The 23670-nt window shown below is 40.1% G+C and overlaps 1 protein-coding gene across 1 annotated transcript in view; it reads right to left on the bottom strand.

Annotated features, from left to right (window-relative positions):
• Positions 1 to 23670, bottom strand: part of LOC140136626 (uncharacterized) — a 42254-nt gene that overhangs the window by 4859 nt on the left and 13725 nt on the right. The window contains exons 2-3 of the mRNA XM_072158313.1: positions 16876 to 17135; positions 485 to 560 (exon numbers count right to left, since the gene is read on the bottom strand). Of these exons, the coding sequence (XP_072014414.1) occupies positions 485 to 560; positions 16876 to 17135 (336 nt within the window). The remainder of the gene's footprint in view (positions 1 to 484; positions 561 to 16875; positions 17136 to 23670) is intronic.

The following is a 23670-nucleotide window of genomic DNA, read 5'->3' as shown; positions in this document are numbered from 1 at the left end:
AGTCACATTTTTCAAAAATGATGGTTTTAAAAAAGTTGCACATTTCAGCATCCCATACATGTAGGCCTAATGTACAAAACATTATTGATATCAAAGTCTCTGATCCCTTAGTCACCCATGCAACCATCATGTAATGCAAAATAATTAAATCAATCATAACATAGATACTTTTGTCATTTTAGGGGGTGTTTAATAAACCCTTTAGGGACGTACCATTAGACGTCAAGGGGGGTAGGAAGTTGGGGTCGGGACAAAAAACTTTTCGCCGCCAAAGGCGCCATTTAAAAAAAAAAAATTCATTCATGTATACACTGTGAGTTAGGTGGGAAACGTTTTTTTTAGTGTTGATGGGGAAATTTTTTTCGCTCATGTAGTGGGTGAAGTTTTTTTTTTTCAAAAACTTCCTACCCCCACCCTTGAAGTCTAATGGTGTATCCCTTATATGGCATAGAAAAATGTGTGATATTATATAATTTACACTCACCAACATTATCCATACTATGATCCATGGCCAGAAGATAAGAGTGATGAGAAAGTGCAGTACATGGTTAACAGGTGGTCTGGAGATAAAAACATGAATATTCATTAGAAGATGAGACTGCTATGAGAAGGTGCAGTACAAGGTTAACAGGCGGTCGAGAGATACAAATATGAATATTCATTAGAAGATAAGACTGATGAGGTGTAGTACATAGTTAAGGGTAGATGCGGTGTTGTTGGTCGAAGCAGCCATAAAAATCGATTTTTATTGTCTACATCAATATATTAGTGAAAAATAACAATTTTATGTTTTGCAAAACTTCATTCTACAAATCATATACTTTGAAAACATGCTTAATTTATTGTTGTTAATGAGTTATGTACATTTTACAAAAGTGTTGTTGTTTCAGCCCTCTTTACAACATAACTCAAGAATCACAGGACCTATAACAGCATTTCTGTGATATTTGAATTCTTCTTCACACTCGCAAGGAAATGAGCAATGCAATTTTTGCCGAAACTCACTACCATTCGCAAAATGTTGTGAACTACCAAATCGCAACACTTTAAAATAGTGTATTACCTTAACACGACGTGGTCTAGAGATAAAAAACATGATTATTCATTAGAAGATGAGACTGATGAGAAGGTGTAGTAGGTAGTTAACACGTGGTCTAGAGATAACCTAGCAAACACAAAAATGTTTTTAAAATGCTTTAACATGTTATAGTTTGGGTTTTGGTTTAGATAAAAACGATTTAATAGCATTAAATGTCGGGTTATGTAAAGGTCATGGAAACGTTTTAAAATGTTTTGTATGAAAACACACTACAACAATATTTTTAAAATGTTTTAAAAATGTTATTGTAAAATATTTTTAAAATATTTTGTCAACACTTAAATAACATTAGGCCTATGTTATAATATTTGCAGTACGTTATCAAGAAATGTTTGTGAATGTTATGAAAACGTTTTATACCCTTTATATTTCCTTTATATAACCCGACATTCAAACGTATTCTGGCAACTTTTTCTAACCTTTTGCGAATGATGTCGAAAACGTTTTGTGTTTGCTGGTGTTTACTTGTATAGACGCCGAGGATGATAATACGAAATATCGGAACCCTTTATAGCCAGGTATAACTAGACAGCCGGAAACATGCAGGAAATGGTATTTTACAACATTTCTTTAAAATCTTAAGTTCTTAGACGAAAAGTTTAAAAAAAATACGGTTAGGACCGCCGAGACTGTTGGTCGGACGAGGACAAGCAAAAAACTTTTTTTTTTTGGTGGGGGCCTTACAGGTCCGATCCCAAATCCAAAAACCACACCACATGATAGACCACCCCTCTAATTCATGAACATGGTCTTTTATATTGCTATCATTCCCTCTGATTATGTACTTCTCAGTGGCGTAGCGTCATAGGGGCACGGAGGGGGCACGTGCCCCCCCCCCATCCCTCTGAAATTCTTAAAAATCCCATAGGAAAAAGGCCGAAAAACGGCTTGTGCCCCTCCCCAATCAGACCCGGTGCCCCCCCATCAGACCCGGTGCACCCCCAATCGGATGACCCACGCAACGCCACTGGCTACTTCTCTCAGTACCAGCCATCTGTCCCCAAAGACACACCACCTGAAAGTTACAGGGGAGCATATCCACCAGAAATATATGATGCCCCCCTTCCAAAATGTATAAATTGGGCTTATTCCATTTAAAATCCATACTATCCCTGTGGAAGATTTAGTCCAATGGCGTAGCATGGGTCACCATATTGGAGGGGCATCGACCTCAATGGGTGGGGGGCACCGTGTCTGGTGGGGGCACAAGCCATTTTTCTGGTATTTTCTATGGGATTTCCTCAATTTTGCATTAGATTGGAATATTTTGCAATAGATTTGCAATAGATAGTGCCCCCCGTGCCCGTATGATGCTGACGCCACTGCTAAAGTCTTCCACAGAGGGTTCGAATAGAATAGAAAGGTAGGTAATTTCCATTTGAGCACGGTGGCCGAGCGAAACGGGCTACGACTCAGAATCGGAAGGTTGCGGGTTCGAGCCCCGGCGACGCCATCGTGTTGTGCCCTTGAGTAATGCACTTTATCTCGATTACTCCTCTCCACCCAGGCGTGAAATGGGGAGCTGTTATGAATAATGTCCATTGAGCGCCGCCCAAAGGTATGAGCATGCAGTGGGCATTGTATTGCAGCTGACATATTCTAACGACGGCGGAATAAATGTAAAGCGCTTTGATACATGTTCACATGTGAAAGGCGCTGTATAAATACCAACAATTATTTGAAATACTCACTCCAGTTGTGGAAGATAAAGGTAAAGCCACAATACAGGAGGAGTTGGAGTTTCAAAATTACCACCCCAGACCAATTACATTTGAAAAACATCCCCCCCCCAACATAAAATCTTCTACAGGGTAGTGTAACGGGACCGAGCGGCTGGTGCAGATGTTATACGTGGTTATCAACTGGTTTAAGGGGTGGGTAGGCCAGAGCCGGAATCTGGCGGCGCACTGAGGCGTTGTGATGGACCAACTGGAAAGGGGACACGGTGACAACTCTCAGAGGTTCCTTTTATGATTACTGCTTTATTTCTCCACCATACTTTACTCAGTTAACAGAGATCACACTTAGTGATAATCTTTACTCCTTACTTTGTCTTGCTCCTTACATAATCTTACAACAATCACCACATCACAGTTAATCCCAATTTACTTCATTTTGGAACACTCGGCTACACTACGCTAGCCCATAATGGAACCTGGATGGACTGGACTTGAGGTTTGACTACAACTCAGTCAACCAAGAAATGCTCATGCTCTCAATATAGTCCAACCTTGAACTATATTCAAAACTTAAGTTTAAAGTTGCATTTGGAATTGAAGCCACAAGATTGAAACTTTGAAACTTGTGAACTCTTGAGAGAATTGAAACTGTATACAGGTGAATTGCGGAACTTGCATTGAATAAAGCTTGACTGAAGAAGTGAAACTCTAAACTGGGTGAAATTCGAAACTTGGATACGAAGTTCGTATTGAAACTCTTTTGAAAGAAACCGCCAATAAATGAATTTGAAACCGAAGGTGAAACTGTATAAAGACAAAAATAAATAAATATTCGCTTAGTCCCTACACATGAAATATAATATGACATTGCAACATACATGACCGGAGTGACTCACTGAATAATCTGACAGGTGACCCTTTTTTTATAAAACATCTCGCCAACTCCCCATGAAAAGAACTCATAAAGGTCAAATTGGTATGAGACTATCACGACGCCAATTGACAAAGTATATCGAGGAACTCATTTATCCGTATACTCGCCAATAATAACTCCCAACTGACAAAACCATTCAGCGTAAGCACACTCATGGTCATTATCGAACATTATACATTATTTGTTGCAAGATCACACACAATATATTAAAAGACATGAGATAATCAATTATTACGAATACTTGCTACTGGTGCACTGAGTGAAAATGATAATGATATCTAATTCTCGGCTATCATTTATCACATCACATAAAAATAATACAAATGAGCAAATTTTGGGTTCATGTGTGTATTTCCCCACAACATGACAGTTTATGACCAACTCGCCCCATAACTCCTCAAAGAAAATCAAAACTCGCCAACACATAACTCTCTTGGCATGTGCGAACTTTAGATGCGGCAATTTGCGGCAATTGACAGAATAGTGCACATAATATTCATAGCAGGGATCCATTCTGATAACATACAATTTTAACAAAGCATGCAAAGTATTTTGTGCTACATGTATAATATATCAAAACATTATGGACGAGTTACCTTCTTTTGGAAAATATTAATACTAACTAGTGAAGGCCTACTGGGCTCACAAAATAAATGCTTTAGTAACTTCCAAATAGAGGACCTACATATTTGGTTGAAAATAAAAGGAATAAATGATAACTCGTCTGAACTCGACTTATACCTCGACTTCACAAACTCACATTTTGGAATGATATCTTTAGTAAAACAAGAAATCCCAATATAAAAATGTACCTATGTATTTGGTCCTGAATTAGGTACACAGATTGGTAGCACACATTATTAAAAATACATATTTTATATCTGACTCACTTTATGTGATCAGTTGTTGTACACATGATTATATATAGAAAAAGCTGGTAACTTTATGTAACCAGACACACATTTAGCATATAAAATGGACGGGTTTCAATATAAAAATATGACGCATAGACACACATAATTATGATACACAATAAAAATTTGCATAATCAGCACCATATAAATATATGACACTCGAGTAAGGCGCCACCTTAATTTCTAGCACATCACTGTAGCACCACATGACTATAGGCCTATGCGTACATGTCAACTAGGCCTTACTTTCAGAAAAAGCACCAATATTTCCTTTGCAACTCTTTGGTTCACATTCATCCTTAACTCGCTCGTCTTTACACTACAAAAATAGACAAATGTTGTTCCTTTACCATGTCCACCACCATGTTCATATCCAAACAATTGCAAATGGAATACGATAATCCAAAATGTTATGATTTAGATACTGTCTCATTCACGCCAACCTACAACCCAATGAAACAATAATATTCCTTCTTTGGTACACACATTTAAATTTGGATCATGACTACAGTTCGCTTGCATCGCATCATGAGCTATAATAAATAATGGCATTTCTGCTCAAACATGATACCATTTCGCATAACTGACATTTATACGCCTGCACATAAGTTCATGTAACATGATAAATGCATAATATGAAACACAGCGCTATCACCTATTTACTAGAACTTCACATGATTGAAATGTAAACATCATTGACATGACACTAATTAATTTCTTTTAATCCGAAATTAATATTGGTAAGACATACACTTCTTTTGGCAATTTTGGTCACTTAAATTGACATAACAACATACAGAAAAGTAATTAACTAATCAATTATGAATATCCAAATAATCCAGGTCAACAACATCTTGGTCTATTTTTAGACATTATTTACAATGGCCTTATGCTTTATACGGCAACTATACTTGTACATGCACAATTTATAAAATGTTAAATCTCACACTGAAACCTGGTTAGAAAATGACTCATTTACGGCCAATGCACTCGAGTTTCATCCAAACAAGGTTATTATTCAACTGAATACATATTATCGACATCCTTTATCCATAAGCAGCACGCCTACATGATCCAAAAAGGGGAATTTTGGGAAGATTTCTAGCTCCGCCTGCTAAATTTCATAGCAAAGAATGACTATCGCCTTTTTACATGTAAATCTGAATACCAAAATTGCTCGCATAAAATCCTATTTTACACCGCCAAAACGCTATCCAAAACACTCGCCTCAGGTCCCACTGGATTCCATACATATTACATTTTTAAGATTCATAATCAAAATTTATTATTACCTGGAAACCTCCCGTTCTTCACGTTCTCTTTTGCTCATTCCTCTCACTGGACAGCGTCTTGCAAAATGGCCCACTTTGCCACAACTATAGCACGTTCCGGAATTCATCCTGGAATTTTGACACAGAACAAAAGAATTTCGGGGACAAAACAAAACAAGTCAAGGTTAGTAGATCCTTACTCCAACATGGTGATATATAATACACTTACTCCCGCCGTCCTTAGTCACCTCACCAATCCTGTCTAGTTAGTCAATGGTATCCACACTCCGTCTCCTTCCACCCGGTCTCCCTTCTTCATAATTTTAGCCTCTCCTGACACTACCGGAGCTGTAGCCACCTCCTTCTCCTCTGGCCGCTGTTCTATACTTTCATCCCAGGACTCCTCGGTTTCATCCCACGGCGTTACCTCCTTGATTCTTAGCTTCTCTAACTCCGCCCGAAGACTTTGTATTTCCCGTCGCATTCCCTCAATTTCGCCTTCCTCCTCCTTCTCCACACTGTTTAGTGCTCGCCTCCGCATATCCTGGATCCATATTTTCTCCCTCCGTTTCATTTCCTCTCGCAGACTCGCCAAACTGTTCGCCTTCGCTGTCTCCCACATCAGCTCAATTTCATGCTGGTAGTCGGCCTTGTTGGCGGCCCAAGTCGCTGCTCCATACTCTAGTCCCTCTCTCAATTTCGCCGCTTCCTGCTGCATCGCGGTGACTTTAGACGGGTGTCAGACAGGATTTGTCTTCTCCCTTTTTTATGACATTTGTGACAATTTCGAACCCCCGCTACACAGCCCCCTCCCAACATTTTGACACCTGACAAAACAAAATGTGATTTTTGAAACCAACAGCGGGGTTCGAAATTTCCTTACTCTACACATGATATATAATTGATAAATACTCTTACTCTACACACAAAAACATGGTAATGCATTCCTTTTGAGTTAATAAAAGTTCAAATTGTCCTTCATTTCTTCGACACCGGGAATCGGTATTCTTGCACGCCTTTCCTTCTCCAATGAATAGTTAGTCCCAAAATCTCATCGTCATCGTTGCCACTCCGCCCTTCACCTTCCTTGACATCCTTTATGTTTCTCGCCAACATTCCTTCTGCCTCGTCAATCACTATCGGATTCCGGTACTTCATTTCGCACTCCTCCATTAGCTTCCTTTCTGCATCCCTCTCGTCACGCTCCTTGATCTTCCTTTCCGCCTCCTTCAGCCTCCACTCCAATTGCTGTCTCTCTCGCTCCTTTCTCTCGTCCCCCCTTTGCTTGGTTGTTTCTCTCTCCTGTTGCTTAGCTTGCTCCCTCTGATCCTTTATCTCCTTCTGAGCTCGTCGTAGCTTCCTCTTTAACACATCCAGTCCGTCTTCTCTCTCCCGGCTCCGTCTCCTTGGCACTTTTTCCCTTCTTCTTAACATGTCCTCCCGCTCCTTCTTCTGAAAATCTCGCCTCATCCGCTGCTCATAGGTCTCCTGCATGATATCACGATTTACTGTCAATTCGCCACTATCGTCCTCGCTCCACAATGCACTAAATCTCCTACCCTTTCCACGGCCAGATGCCATTTCAATACTCCTTGTTGTCTCTCTCAACCAACTGGAAGAAAATAAAAACACAACAGATATTTTGGTTACCCTTTTCTGTATATCACAACTCGCAATATCCTTACTCCTACTTAGCTACCATAATGCTCCTGAACACCACCTGACTGGCATTAATTATCTCTCCTCTATCACTTTGAAGTTACTTCTGCTCTCCTCACTACTCCATATTTAGGTACTCCTCTAACCACTACTGTCACTACCATACCACGGGTTGACATCTCCAATTGGCCAATCACCACCAACTTCTGGACACATTACTCTTCCTTGATGCTCATCAGAAAACAATTACTCCACGATCGTTCATCCGAACAGACTTGGAAGAAATGGAATTAGCAACTGCTATCACCCATAAAACATGCTATACAATCACAAAAGAAGACTCCTTCCTGTAAACAACTCTGCTACAAGAAACTCAGTCTGCTCTTCCCAAGACACACAGCTTCACTAATAGCAAAAGGGACGTCGTTCTACGAGAACAAGTCTGGGGATAGAACATACTCTGGCAAAAAGACAGGAACAAGAAGTCTGGAAGAAGAAAATTTAGAAGGGTACTGCATAAAGGCAGCACAAAGACGGCTAGGGAGGTAGAGGACGCTTATTTCCTCACTCTGGTAAAGGACCAGCCCATCACCTTGTCTCCTATTCCAATCAATCTGCTTGATGCACAAGAAATAACAGCTTTACTACTGCACAACATTTTAACACAGCTAAGAACTCTCAACGTATATACAATTGGAACCGTCTTGCTAGATCATAGGCCCTCTGACTATTTAGCTCTATTTGCACTGGTCACCGTAACACGTTCATCCTCTTGTGGTGAAGTCCTCGCATGACGACGTGGTGTAAAATTGTTCACTACAAACTGTTGCCACTGCCACATATACTGATGGTACTCCAGTTGCTCTCTGTCTCGCCTCTCTGTCCTTTCCTTATTCTCCACTTCTTCCTCAAAAGATTCTTCTTCCTTTTTCATCACTATTTCGCTTCCCATGGCACTTCTGGAGCTACTAGAACAATTCACATCTGTTTGCACCATCTGACTTGTTTTTCCAACTTGCTGACTTTCTCGCAAAATCTTTACTTCAACTTCAAGTCTCTCCAGTTGTCCTTCACGCTCGCTAACTCTGCGTTCTCGTTCTATCAGCTCCATTTCCCATTGTCGACGCTCCTGCCTCCTTGCTTGGGTTAATCTCTGATATTGCGTTTCTGCTCGACTCATTTTCCTCTCTCTTTCTATTAGCTCCCTTTCCCAAACTCGTCTTTCTCGATCAAATGCTGCTTGCCACTTTCCCTTCTCCATCCTATTCTCTCTGTATGATTTCTGTTCTTCAATCAGCAAAGCACGAACAATCCTTTGTCTGACAACCTTTGCACGGAGTGCACCACCATATGCTCTTGATACTGTCTTTTTAGGCTTGGATATTGACATGAGTTTCTTGCCACCTTCTTCTTTCTATACTATCCTCTCTATCTATCCTTTTCCGGTCCAAGTTCCTAACAAGCTCTGAAAGAAACGAAGAATATAAGAACTTATTTTAACAATAATTCTTCTCATATCTCTTTTAATTAACGATATCTAGCTGGCCTCTGCCTGACTCGACTGGGGTTCCTTCTGTCCCCTTGCAATTGTAGCCCACTTTTGCTATCACCACCCAACATCTCTTCTTGTTTCTTCGACTGTCTAGCTGGCTTCCTCATATTCCGATTCTCCGGGACCTTCTCGCCTTTACCTGTCCTTGGAATAATTCGCACTGCTATATCCGGGTTGAAGCGGACCTTTTTCTTCTTCTTTACCTTGACTGGACGGTTGCTCAACTCACTTGACCCCTTTGGGTTCAGACTCATATTCAAGCTTTTCCTCTTTCCGTCTTCCTCCCCTGTCCCATAACCTTCGTCTGTAGGCTTCTCGGCTTTAGACTTGGGATCTTCTGCTATTGGTATATCCATCAGCCTTTCAGCATCTTGTGGCACCTCAGTTTCTAACTCTGACTGGTTCTCAACCGGAACTGGAAGCTCAAAAATCCAAGGTTCTAACTCTGGACCTTCATAAAGTTTGAGGCGATCTGCATGTACAACCTTTGGCTTACTTCTCGCCGTCTTCTGTATACGGAAGGTAACATCCGATAATGTTGTCACTACAAGATATGGGCCTTCCCATGGCAGTGTAAGCTTCTTGGATATGCCGGGCTTTCTTTTGACATCAAATAACCATACAAACTGACCCTCCTTGTAAACAGGATTCTGTGCTCGACGGTCATAATTCCTCTTTAGACGCCTACTGCTCACTTCAAGTGCATGTCTAGCCCTCTCATGTATGCCTCTTATTCTTTCTCTTAAGTCTTCCGCATAGTCAGTGTCACATTCTTCTTCTCCAGGCGCTGCTCCAAACACTAGGTCAACCGGGGCCGATACTTCACGTCCTAACATCATCATATTAGGGCTTTCACCAGTGGATGACTGGATACTCGATCTGTATGCAAAGCCTACATATGGTAAACACTTGTCCCAATCCTTCTGATCTTGCAATGGTAACAACATCAAGGACACTGCATTCACTATAGTCCGATTGTACCGCTCCACTAAGCCATCAGACTTAGGATTGTACGGAGTCGTCCTTGTCTTTGTAATGCCCAGAATCTTACACATCTCCCTGAAAACCTCGGACTCGAAATTCCTTCCCTGGTCAGAATGTAGCTCCAGAGGAACTCCAAACCGGCACACAAATTCGTGCACTAACTTGTCTGCCACAGTCTGAGCTCGTTGATCAGGTATTGGATATGCCTCCATCCATTTAGTCCAATAATCTCCAACCACGAGGACATATATATTCCCCTGGTGAGTTTCTGTAAGAGGCCCCAAGACATCAATTGCTATTCGCTCCAAAGGAGCTCCAACACGAGTCTGTTGCAAGGGGGCTCGACGTTTTTTCGGCGGATTCTTCTTTCGTGCGCAGTCTACACATTGTCGTACATAAGCTCTGACCTCAACGCTCATGCCAACCCAGTAGTATCGCTCACGTAGTCTTGGCAAAGTCTTTTCTCGCCCTAGATGGCCTGCTGTCTTCGATGCATGCAGTGCATCCAGCACCTTCTTTCTCAATGATCTCGGTAGTACCAGTAACCATTTGAACTCCTTCCCATCTTCGCTCTCCCATCGCTTGACTAGGACACCTTCTTTCATTGCTAACACATCCCATTGGCCCCAATACGTTTTCAGCCGACTTCCCTTGAACAACAGCCGGGACCCACATCTCTTTTATGTCACACTCCAAACAATTATCCTCTAATCCTAATGTGATCTCTCTGATGTCAGTAGTAAACTCGACTGTACTGGTACTTGGCTCTGGCTCTCCTCTTGTCTCGTTGGGGTGCTGGACGTCATTGGCGTCTCTATTTGATCCTGACCCTTCTCCATTGCCGGCCTCACCCAGGGTCCATAGCTCGGCCGCTCCCAGTTTCCCAGTTTGGTCGCCGCGATAAACACTCTCTTGCCATATGCCCTCTACGGTGACATGAGAAACATTCCACATCCCTCCTTTCTGGTCTTCGAGCTAAATCATCACTCCTAAGTGACTTTTCTTCCACTATCCATTTCTGTTACTTCAGTAGGCCTACTATTCACTCCCGTTTCAACACTTTGTATCTCTTTCATAAGCTCTTCCATCTGAGCTGTCAACTGGGTGGTGACTCTTGCTTCCATCCCTGCTAACTCAGCTTTAGTCGTTGATGGCTCGCTAATTTCAACGGCTTCTCTCCCAAAAGCAGCAGCCTTTAATACTGCGTCCCTTCCCTTCTGACTTATAGAAGGACTCCACCATCTCAGCCCTTGAAATTGCTTCTGACAAAGTCTCTGGATGTGCCCTGAATAACTCTTCCTTTAACTTCGGGTCATGGACAGCTCTTTTGAAATGTTCCCTCGCTATTCTGTCTCTCTCCACCTTGTCCGTACGCGGATGTGCTAGCGTAGTCAGCCTCTTGATTGCAAGCCCCAACTCATGTAGACTCTCCCCCGGTTTCTGTTCACGTCTGGAGACTTCCTGGAAATATTTTTCTTCACACTCCCTAGGTCCAAATTCTTGTTTCATCACCTCCAATAATTCTTTGTAACTCATCTCATCCGGACTAATATCATTGGCACTCAGAACAGCCAAGGCATCGCCTTTACAACTTGTGAAGAGTTGAAGTGCAGCTTCCTCATCTGGCCAACAATTGTACCTCCGTATCGCTTCAAATTGTGCATAAAAATCTTGCCATCTTTCCTTGCCATCAAAATTGGGTGGTTCCTTCCTTTTCTTCCATGGCGAAAACCTAGATACATGTCCATCTACTTCTTGCCCACTTGAGTCACCATCTTCTGCGCAGGGTCCATATCTAGCAGCAAACTCTCGCTTATTCCTAATCCTTCGTCCTCGCTTTAACTTTGGCACAACTTCTTCTTTTCTTGTCACTACTTCCGAAGACTGGGTCATCTGATTCCCCTCTTCTGGCACTGTTGTTTCATTTAGATGGTCCTTCCGCCGTTCTTGTAACTCCATTCCCCTAAGATGTTTGATGCGTTCGTGCTCCCGTTTCTCTTCTTCCCATTTACATTCTTCTTCTTTCAATTGTTTTATTTCTTGCATATTCCTTTCTTTGGCTCTAATCCTCTCATCCAATTCTTGTGCATGTTGAGCCCCCATTTGTTCAACCTCCATAATCCTATTCTCCATCTCTCTCATCATCTCCTCTTTCTCAAACAATTCTTGCTGTTTTTCTGCATACCGCTGACTTGCTCTGTTCAGATCCGCTAACATGGTGTCCTGTTCTTCCTGACTCCGTGCTAACTGTGCACACTTTTGTACCAAACTCTTGTTCCTTTCGTCCAACACCTTTAGGGCTTCAGAGTCTGCCTGCCTCTCCATTATTCTTTGCTGCTCGGCATCTAATGCTCGTTGTTCAACTTCTTTTACCTTCTCACCTAGTCTTCTATTAACTTCCTCCAACAGAACTACTTGTATGTCTGTGTCACTATCCTCCTCTTTTGCACCCTTGGCTTCGTCCACAAGGTCATAAGGCTGGTGTGTAGTCACCTTCTTTCTCCGCATCAACTGCCTCCCTCTCTCGACTTTATGTTGCTTCTCTTCATCTGATGTGCTATCCCCAAGTTGCCGGGCCACCCTCTTATAATATGTCGACCTCCGTCTCCTCTCGGTCTTCCTCTTCCGGGCGCCTACATCACTAACAAGGTCCGAATCATTCCCAGGGTCACTCCTGAAGATACCTCCTTCGTCGCTGGTTCCATCCCGTCGCGTCCTCTCCGTCTCCTCCTTTGCTGACTTAGATCGTATTGCTAGACTACTTCCTGGTTGCATCTCCCACCTCTCCTTCCATCCGGGGCTACTCTCGGCTCCTGACATATTGTTGTTTGACACATAAATTCCTTGACTGTTCCCCTTACTCTCACCCAATGTCACCGCAATCCTTTCGGGTCCACAAAAGCTCACAACTTCTCCAAACATAAACAAACCAATCCCACCGCTGCCACCACTTGTAACGGGACCGAGCGGCTGGTGCAGATGTTATACGTGGTTATCAACTGGTTTAAGAGGTGGGTAGGCCAGAGCCGGAATCTGGCGGCGCACTGAGGCGTTGTGATGGACCAACTGGAAAGGGGACACGGTGACAACTTTCAGAGGTTCCTTTTATGATTACTGCTTTATTTCTCCACCATACTTTACTCAGTTAACAGAGATCACACTTAGTGATAATCTTTACTCCTTACTTTGTCTTGCTCCTTACATAATCTTACAACAATCACCACATCACAGTTAATCCCAATTTACTTCATTTTGGAACACTCGGCTACACTACACTAGCCCATAATGGAACCTGGATGGACTGGACTTGAGGTTTGACTACAACTCAGTCAACCAAGAAATGCTCATGCTCTCAATATAGTCCAACCTTGAACTATATTCAAAACTTAAGTTTAAAGTTGCATTTGGAATTGAAGCCACAAGATTGAAACTTTGAAACTTGTGAACTCTTGAGAGAATTGAAACTGTATACAGGTGAATTGCGGAACTTGCATTGAATAAAGCTTGACTGAAGAAGTGAAACTCTAAACTGGGTGAAATTCGAAACTTGGATACGAAGTTCGTATTGAAACTCTTTTGAAAGAAACCGCCAATAATTGAATTTGAAACCGAAGGTGAAACTGTATAAAGACAAAAATAAATAAATATTCGCTTAGTCCCTACACATGAAATATAATATGACATTGCAACATACATGACCGGAGTGACTCACTGAATAATCTGACAGGTGACCCTTTTTTTATAAAACATCTCGCCAACTCCCCATGAAAAGAACTCATAAAGGTCAAATTGGTATGAGACTATCACGACGCCAATTGACAAAGTATATCGAGGAACTCCTTTATCCGTATACTCGCCAATAATAACTCCCAACTGACAAAACCATTCAGCGTAAGCACACTCATGGTCATTATCGAACATTATACATTATTTGTTGCAAGATCACACACAATATATTAAAAGACATGAGATAATCAATTATTACGAATACTTGCTACTGGTGCACTGAGTGAAAATGATAATGATATCTAATTCTCGGCTATCATTTATCACATCACATAAAAATAATACAAATGAGCAAATTTTGGGTTCATGTGTGTATTTCCCCACAACATGACAGTTTATGACCAACTCGCCCCATAACTCCTCAAAGAAAATCAAAACTCGCCAACACATAACTCTCTTGGCATGTGCGAACTTTAGATGCGGCAATTTGCGGCAATTGACAGAATAGTGCACATAATATTCATAGCAGGGATCCATTCTGATAACATACAATTTTAACAAAGCATGCAAAGTATTTTGTGCTACATGTATAATATATCAAAACATTATGGACGAGTTACCTTCTTTTGGAAAATATTAATACTAACTAGTGAAGGCCTACTGGGCTCACAAAATAAATAATGCTTTAGTAACTTCCAAATAGAGGACCTACATATTTGGTTGAAAATAAAAGGAATAAATGATAACTCGTCTGAACTCGACTTATACCTCGACTTCACAAACTCACATTTTGGAATGATATCTTTAGTAAAACAAGAAATCCCAATATAAAAATGTACCTATGTATTTGGTCCTGAATTAGGTACACAGATTGGTAGCACACATTATTAAAAATACATATTTTATATCTGACTCACTTTATGTGATCAGTTGTTGTACACATGATTATATATAGAAAAAGCTGGTAACTTTATGTAACCAGACACACATTTAGCATATAAAATGGACGGGTTTCAATATAAAAATATGACGCATAGACACACATAATTATGATACACAATAAAAATTTGCATAATCAGCACCATATAAATATATGACACTCGAGTAAGGTGCCACCTTAATTTCTAGCACATCACTGTAGCACCACATGACTATATAGGCCTATGCGTACATGTCAACTAGGCCTTACTTTCAGAAAAAGCACCAATATTTCCTTTGCAACTCCTTGGTTCACATTCATCCTTAACTCGCTCGTCTTTACACTACAAAAATAGACAAATGTTGTTCCTTTACCATGTCCACCACCATGTTCATATCCAAACAATTGCAAATGGAATACGATAATCCAAAATGTTATGATTTAGATACTGTCTCATTCACGCCAACCTACAACCCAATGAAACAATAATATTCCTTCTTTGGTACACACATTTAAATTTGGATCATGACTACAGTTCGCTTGCATCGCATCATGAGCTATAATAAATAATGGCATTTCTGCTCAAACATGATACCATTTCGCATAACTGACATTTATACGCCTGCACATAAGTTCATGTAACATGATAAATGCATAATATGAAACACAGCGCTATCACCTATTTACTTTTATTCACATGATTGAAATGTAAACATCATTGACATGAAACTAATTAATTTCTTTTAATCCGAAATTAATATTGGTAAGACATACACTTCTTTTGGCAATTTTGGTCACTTAAATTGACATAACAGCATACAGAAAAGTAATTAACTAATCAATTATGAATATCCAAATAATCCAGGTCAACAACATCTTGGTCTATTTTTAGACATTATTTACAATGGCCTTATGCTTTATACGGCAACTATACTTGTACATGCACAATTTATAAAATGTTAAATCTCACACTGAAACCTGGTTAGAAAATGACTAATTTACGGCCAATGCACTCGAGTTTCATCCAAACAAGGTTATTATTCAACTGAATACATATTATCGACATCCTTTATCCATAAGCAGCACGCCTACATGATCCAAAAAGGGGAATTTTGGGAAGATTTCTAGCTCCGCCTGCTAAATTTCATAGCAAAGAATGACTATCGCCTTTTTACATGTAAATCTGAATACCAAAATTGCTCGCATAAAATCCTATTTTACACCGCCAAAACGCTATCCAAAACACTCGCCTCAGGTCCCACTGGATTCCATACATATTACATTTTAAGATTCATAATCAAAATTTATTATTACCTGGAAACCTCCCGTTCTTCACGTTCTCTTTTGCTCATTCCTCTCACTGGACAGCTTCTTGCAAAATGGCCCACTTTTCCACAACTATAGCACGTTCCGGAATTCATCCTGGAATTTTGACACAGAACAAAAGAATTTCGGGGACAAAACAAAACAAGTCAAGGTTAGTAGATCCTTACTCCAACATGGTGATATATAATACACTTACTCCCGCCGTCCTTAGTCACCTCTCCAATCCTGTCTAGTTAGTCAATGGTATCCACACTCCGTCTCCTTCCACCCGGTCTCCCTTCTTCATAATTTTAGCCTCTCCTGACACTACCGGAGCTGTAGCCACCTCCTTCTCCTCTGGCCGCTGTTCTATACTTTCATCCCAGGACTCCTCGGTTTCTTCCCACGGCGTTACCTCCTTGATTCTTAGCTCCTCTAACTCCGCCCGAAGACTTTGTATTTCCCGTCGCATTCCCTCAATTTCGCCTTCCTCCTCCTTCTCCACACTGTTTAGTGCTCGCCTCCGCATATCCTGGATCCATATTTTCTCCCTCCGTTTCATTTCCTCTCGCAGACTCGCCAAACTGTTCGCCTTCGCTGTCTCCCACATCAGCTCAATTTCATGCTGGTAGTCGGCCTTGTTGGCGGCCCAAGTCGCTGCTCCATACTCTAGTCCCTCTCTCAATTTCGCCGCTTCCTGCTGCATCGCGGTGACTTTAGACGGGTGTCAGACAGGATTTGTCTTCTCCCTTTTTTATGACATTTGTGACAATTTCGAACCCCCGCTACAGTAGTGTGGATGTCAACTGGAATAGCACAATGGTTACACTTACTTTGTATTGCTGTTAACAACGACCGTTTGCTGTGAAGGAGGTGCCGCTGCCGGGGCCGCTGCTTGCTGCGGGTTATTCACAACAACTACTGATGGTGATGGACCGTGTTGTGGGGGTGGGTATCCTTGGGGTGGATAGCCCTGCTGTGGCGGATATCCATGCTGTGGGGGTGCATAACCTTGCTGTGGTGGATAACCCTGCTGAGGGGGTGCATAGCCCTGTTGAGGGGGTTGCCCTTGTTGCTGGGGTACCTGGTAGTCCTAATACACAGAAGGGGAAAAATATCAATTTAATATTTTATTCTAGAGATCACATATGACAGCATTCAAGACCTGATTTGTATTTGGTGGCCCAAGTGAGTGAAACTTGAAATTCATAATTTTGGTGTAAAAAGTACTTTTTTCTAGGATGAAATTTTATGCAGAGAAAATGCAAAAAAATTCAACTTTAAAAAATTCCCATTGGATACTACAGATATAATACTCAGTATCGAAAATCATCAAATTTGAACCGAAATTGCTCGTAAAACTCAAAATGATGGGAGGAAGATAACTCTAAACTTGTTATAAGGGGTGGTATTGGTCATAACATGTCTTTATTACACACACAAAAATCCTGACACATCGGACTTATTTTCAGACATCATGCTACATGATGCAGTCATGTCTACAGTAGAATTCATCTCGACCTTTGCAGGACTTAACCCCATTAAAAGCTATTAAACCAAGATAACACTCATTGAAACAGCTCAACTGATTAAATCGGATCTTCTCTGGTTGTGCACAAGTGACTGTTTTCATGTGCGATATCGCAATAAAGCTGGTATTCATAGCTTCAGTTGGGTAACCGATTATAAAGGAAACGAAAGGAAACAATGTTATGTGTGGCTTTGTTCACGAAATCAGACAATGGCGTGCTTTTTGTAAACCAGCATTCTTGAAAATGAGCAACATAATGATTTTTGACTTAACACGGTTTGGAAATAATTTCTTCATATTTTTGGTGTTATCTGTCGTTTACATGTCCTTCCTAAAACACAAAATTACGACCTCTCCAAACACCTAAATTAGCTAAAAATTTAGGACATGTTACAAAACTATATTGTCTAGAATTTTAGAAGAGTACTTTTAATATTGGCCGGTTATTTTTCACACAGCGACGTTAACTAGGCAATGTACTATTACCTATAACATTAACTAAAACACCAAAGTACGAATATTTCCAAACATCTAAATTAGCTAAAAATTTAGGACATGTTAAAAACTATATTTTCTAGAACTTTAGAAGAGTACTTTTAATATTGGCCGGTTATTTTTCACACAGCGACGTTAACTAGTCATATCCCCATACTGTTAACGTAGGGCTATTTGTAAAGGTCACGCGTCAATGGGAAAGAGCACTGTGTATTGTGTATAGGAAAACGGACAGTAACTGCAGTATGATACACACCGTCACTTTTCTTCAAATCAAAAAAAAATATTTAAAACATTTGAATTTGGATTTGGAAGATACCTTCTCTTAAATAACAGTATTGCGAACCACCAGCATACATAACTCGATGTAGAGAGTCTTTCCTATTCAGAGGAAATATTGCAATTACACACCTTATTGCCTTTTAACAATAACCATTGACACTAGCACATATCAGAGAAGATGTAAGAAAAGGATGGAGAACAGAATTATATCCTTGAGATAATCCCGTAGGTAATCCTGTTGCACCTATCATAGTCCTTTATTCTCAAGTGGTGGGTTAACCAACAGTTAACAATGAGAGGAAATTCCTGAACCTAGTTCAGTTGGGGATGATTTGAAGTGACCGCCAATTATGACCATTTGATATTTAATACCAGCAATGTGAAAAAAAAAGAAAGAAATAATGTAGTGCCAAAATAATGTACCCTTTTACGGAAGGAGCAAAGTTTAACAAGTTATAACTCCGCTACTGAAGTACGAATGTCAGCGGCGAATGTCCGGTTATTATTTCCCAGTCTTTAAAAAAAATTGCAGGCAGAGGTGGGAATCGATCTCGGTACCTCCCGGTTAAACAGCACTGTGAAAGACCACTAGACCAACTAAATATCTGTTATGAGATGTGTGACATTAATCTTTTATATTGCTTAATGGAACAAATCGCGGAATTAAATCAGTAATAAAAGAAATAGATTCTTATATAGCGGTCAAATTAGATAAAAGGGGAAATATTTGTCCCTGCTCGAAAGAAAATATAGGTTAGAAAATTATCAAATAAATTTAAATTACAAATTGAGATTTTATATTTCTTTCTTTCACGAGGCGACATTATCACAGACAAACACTGTATAAGCTAAAAACTCGACGCTCATCACTAGATGCTGTCATTTAGCTCAATGGTAGAGCATCAGACTGCTGATATCAATATCGTTGGTTCGAGTCCTCCTGCCAGCAATGGTTATATTTATGATTTTAATGCTACGCTAAAATTTGTTCAATTTTTTTCGTTTATTTATTTATTTTTTCGTTTATTTATTTATTTATTTATTTATTTATTTATTTATTTATTTATTTATTTGTTTTTGTTTATTTATGTAAATAATTTGATATATTTGAAAGAGGTATTTGAGCAATTTTATAATCCTATGGGGTCATTTTGAACCCCCACCCCTCCCAACTTGCCAAACGCACAACACCTATGAGTTTGCATCATACATGTCATCATTAGTCACGATTATGCACTTTCAGTTTCCCACGCGTTCATTATTTTGAGAAAATGATGTCAAATTTTCTATTCTATATTGTTTGGTAATAATGTCTTTTGCCAATAGTATGTTTAAAGTTGCAATTTTGTGTTTTTGATCGCAAAGATCGGATATTTTCGATTTCGGCAGAACTTTGACGATAATTTTGCCTTTTTGGACACTTAAATGCTTTCGATCCTTAATTTTGTTTCAACCGAGTCTTAAATTATCAAGCACAATACAGTTGGTACCACATTTATATACATTGATGAAATTTTAAAGATTTTTTTTCAAGTTTCTAACCGGCGCAAATCGTTAAGTGTGTATTTCCCATTGACATCCAAAATGGCGTAAGCCAGTCCTCAATATACATAGGTACGGCGTATATAGGACTGGCAAGCGAGTCTATGTCATCATCATAAAAATTTGAAATTCAGGTCCCACAAAAATACAGTAATTGTGCAAAAGAGGACATAAATAATTTCTTTCTGCAACCATAATGGGCCGCAATATATCACTAACCGCATAGTCCGAGGCAAGGTTCATTATTGTCAGGGTTAGGGTCTTAGGGTTAGGGTCTTATGGTTAGGGTTAGGGGTTAGGGTTAGGGTTAGGGGTTAGGGTTAGGGTTAGGGTTAGGGTTAGGGTTAGGGTAAGGGTTAGGGTCAGGGTTAGGGATTAGGGTTAGGGTTAGGATTATATTATTATACTAGTAATAGTATATTGTGTGTATGCAGTTTATTCCGTAATCAATAAGTATCATAAACAAACACCTTTCTGGCACAACGAATCAAAAGTGCATGTGTAAACACAGCTAGAAGCTGTGTTCACACATGCACTTATTACCGGTAATATTTTATCTAGGCTTATGTCCGATCGAATTAAATATTTCCGCTAATCCCTTAGTGCGTCCACATTTGTCGGCAATAGCGCTATACGCTGGCGAAGTTACGTAATAATCGGATTAACTACCATAGCAATAGGTGAATCATGCTGATTAGTTGCACCTGTAAGATTAGTATCTTTGAAAAGACCGGTATTGTATTCAATCTATGATTGCAGACATACAGGTGATGAGTGCAACCTGCTTGTAGTACAGCGCGAAATGTTCAAAATTGTTTTCACCTATTGCTATGGTAATTAATCCGATAAATGACGTAACTTCGCCAGCGTATGCCCGACGTGTTATGTCCGTTAAAGCCTATTACCGGTCATAAATCCCTTCTTTCTACATGAGCATCATCAGAAAATTTAACCTGATTTTAAATGTTTTCACTGAAAATTCACTTTCAATAAACGCCCCTCTTTAGAACAAATTACAGACAATGCGGTAGGTATGTCATGTAAGAAAATGCAATTCAAAAGTTCCAAAATTAAGGCCAATTTTGTATTTATGTAGGTTCTATTATTATTGTTATTGTTATTATTATTATTATTATTATTATTATTATTATTATTATTATTATTATTATTATTATTATTATTATTATTTTAGTTTGACAAAGTAGTCCCATTTTACAGTAGACTAATAGCTCTATATCGCATTTTATACATGTAGGCCCTACTATGGTGGACATCTTTGAAAAAATGACAAAAATAAAAAAAATTACACTGACTCCTATCATCATGCTATTTTTTTTTTTCTTGGGGGGTCCCAAATTTACAAAAAGTCGGCTTCAATAAAATTGCGACCTCCCATATTTCGGCAGCAAATATTTTATGACCCCCCACCGTTTACCCCCCCAAAAAAAACAAAACAGGCATCAGTCTTTTTGAATAAAATAAACACACTATCTGTAGTCATGCTGTGTTGTGACTCCCTACATTTTGGTCATCAAAAATATTTTATGACACCCCTATTTTTCTTTCCGTATATATTTGGGACCCCCTAATCATCTTATAAAATGCAATTGCATGCCTTTCTGTTAACATGCTTATGGCTTAATAAATTTCATCTCCATCTACATCCAGGGCCATTCTGCCCCCCCCCCCCCACTGAACCCTCTGGGGTTAACATTTGCTACCCCCCCCCGGAAACTCGTGTAGGTTATCCCAATAAGGATGGTCAATTGCTCCTGCACCTGAATTTTTCACCCGATCATGGAGGGTGCGATGGAGAGTTTTCAGTGCCTTTATCACTACAGGTATCTGCTCCCCCGACCGTATCGGGACCCCCTGTCATGTAATAGCGTGGCTATCTCCTCCCAAAGCTTTTTTTAACCCAGAAATACTTTCCGTGTCTCTCCAAATTTTGAGTATAGCCAATGTTTCCTTGTCATTCCAATTGACCCCTCTATGGAAACGGGAAATCACAAGCAGCAAATAAAAAAAGAAGCTAAAAGGGAAATGTAAGAAAGAACAGATTTTAATGTTCATTTTCAATGATTCTACCTGTTCAGTAATTTCTTCCTGTTATAGTGAACGCTCCCATTTACTCATCTAACGGTGATGTCCGAAAAAAATAGTCGCATCCCCAGGCCTTGCCGTTTGAGGCGAGCGATCGCTCTCGCTCGCCGCCGCTCGCCCAAACTCGATTTTTAGTGAGCGATTTTCCACTCGCCATAGACACTAAATATCACTCGCTGCGAATCTCCCAAAATCAGCCACTGAATCAGCCATTTCAGTATTTAATCGATGCTGTACTCCCTCCAAGCGTAGAAAGTGAAAAATGTTAGCGCGCTTCGCGCGCATTTCAACATAAATGTACATAAATACCGTGTCAAGACAGAAACTCTACTTGATTATTTCCTAAATAAGTGATATTTGTGAAAATTCGACCACTCGCCTACACATGATCATGCTAGCGAGTGATTAACCACTCGCCTTTAAAATCTAAACGGCAAGGCCTGCATCCCGCTAGTTTATATTAATATTTGCAGCTGCAGCCATAAATTACTCTGCTTAAAATTTTCCGCGAGTGATATAGGCCTACTCACAATTATATCCGACAGCCCAATAGTGCTGCGTGTCCACACGTAATTACTATTACCGGACGTAACGTTTCGATCGGTCTTAACAGCTCTTAACTCTGGTCATCTTCAGCCTTAAATTGTCGGATTTAAAGCACATTACGTCGGATATAGTAATTTTTTTATATCCGACGCTCATTCACACTGCCACTTATATCCGATACTATTACCGACGTAATTTAAGTCCGGTAATAGTCCGACTGTGTGAACACGACGAGTCGGCAATAGCTCTATGTCCGACGTGTTTATATCCGAGCTATTACCGGTCATAACTAACCGGAAATGGTCAGCTGAGCTAATGTCTCCTTCTCTTGCCAGTTCATTCCTCTATTGCGTTTGATATTCGCACCTGCATCCATGATGATTTTGTTTTATCTCTCACTGGTCACACTATTTATACTCTGCTTCAAGTCAGTTGCGCGAGTGATTTAATTTAACCCGGAAGTGTTCTTCACGCTGAATCACGCAGAAAGGTGAAAGGTCACAGTTATATCCGACAGCCCAAAAGCGCTGTTCAGTGTTCACACGTAATTACTATTACCGATCGTAACGTTTCGATCGGTCTTAACAGCTCTTAACCCTGGTCATCTTCGGATTTAAATTGTCGGATTTAAACCACATTACGTCGGATATAGTTATATCCGACGCTCATTCACACTGCCACTTATACCCGATACTATTACCGACGTAATTTAAGTCCGGTATTAAGTGGTTTAAGTCCGACTGTGTGAACAAGGCTTTAGTTTACTAATCTAATCCTGTAATATAGACCTGTTATATCACTTGTATTTGCATGTAGAGTCTATACATGGTTTGTTATGGTAGGGATTAGTGTCCGATCTCTGTAATGTAATGTAAATGAAGCATATTGATATGCAGGAAGAATCGATCAGGGCGCTATCTATTAGGGAAAGATAAACACTATTCAAAATATCAATAGACAAGAAGAAAGGGATGTAGCCGGGGGATGTAGAGATTTGTAATTGAGTCATGCATGATTTATCAGAAGGTTCTTTCCAATTCCCAAACGTAATGAATTGTAACATTTTTGTGACTCACCCTGTAGTATTAAAATTAAGTCAATTTTAGAAGGTAACCACAATTGACTGATT

The sequence above is a fragment of the Amphiura filiformis genome, chromosome 16, assembly GCF_039555335.1.
Source record: "Amphiura filiformis chromosome 16, Afil_fr2py, whole genome shotgun sequence".
Classification (NCBI taxonomy): Eukaryota; Metazoa; Echinodermata; class Ophiuroidea; order Amphilepidida; family Amphiuridae; genus Amphiura; species Amphiura filiformis.
The sequence above is the reverse complement of the archived record's forward strand: the minus strand, read 5'-3'. Positions and strand labels throughout refer to the sequence as shown.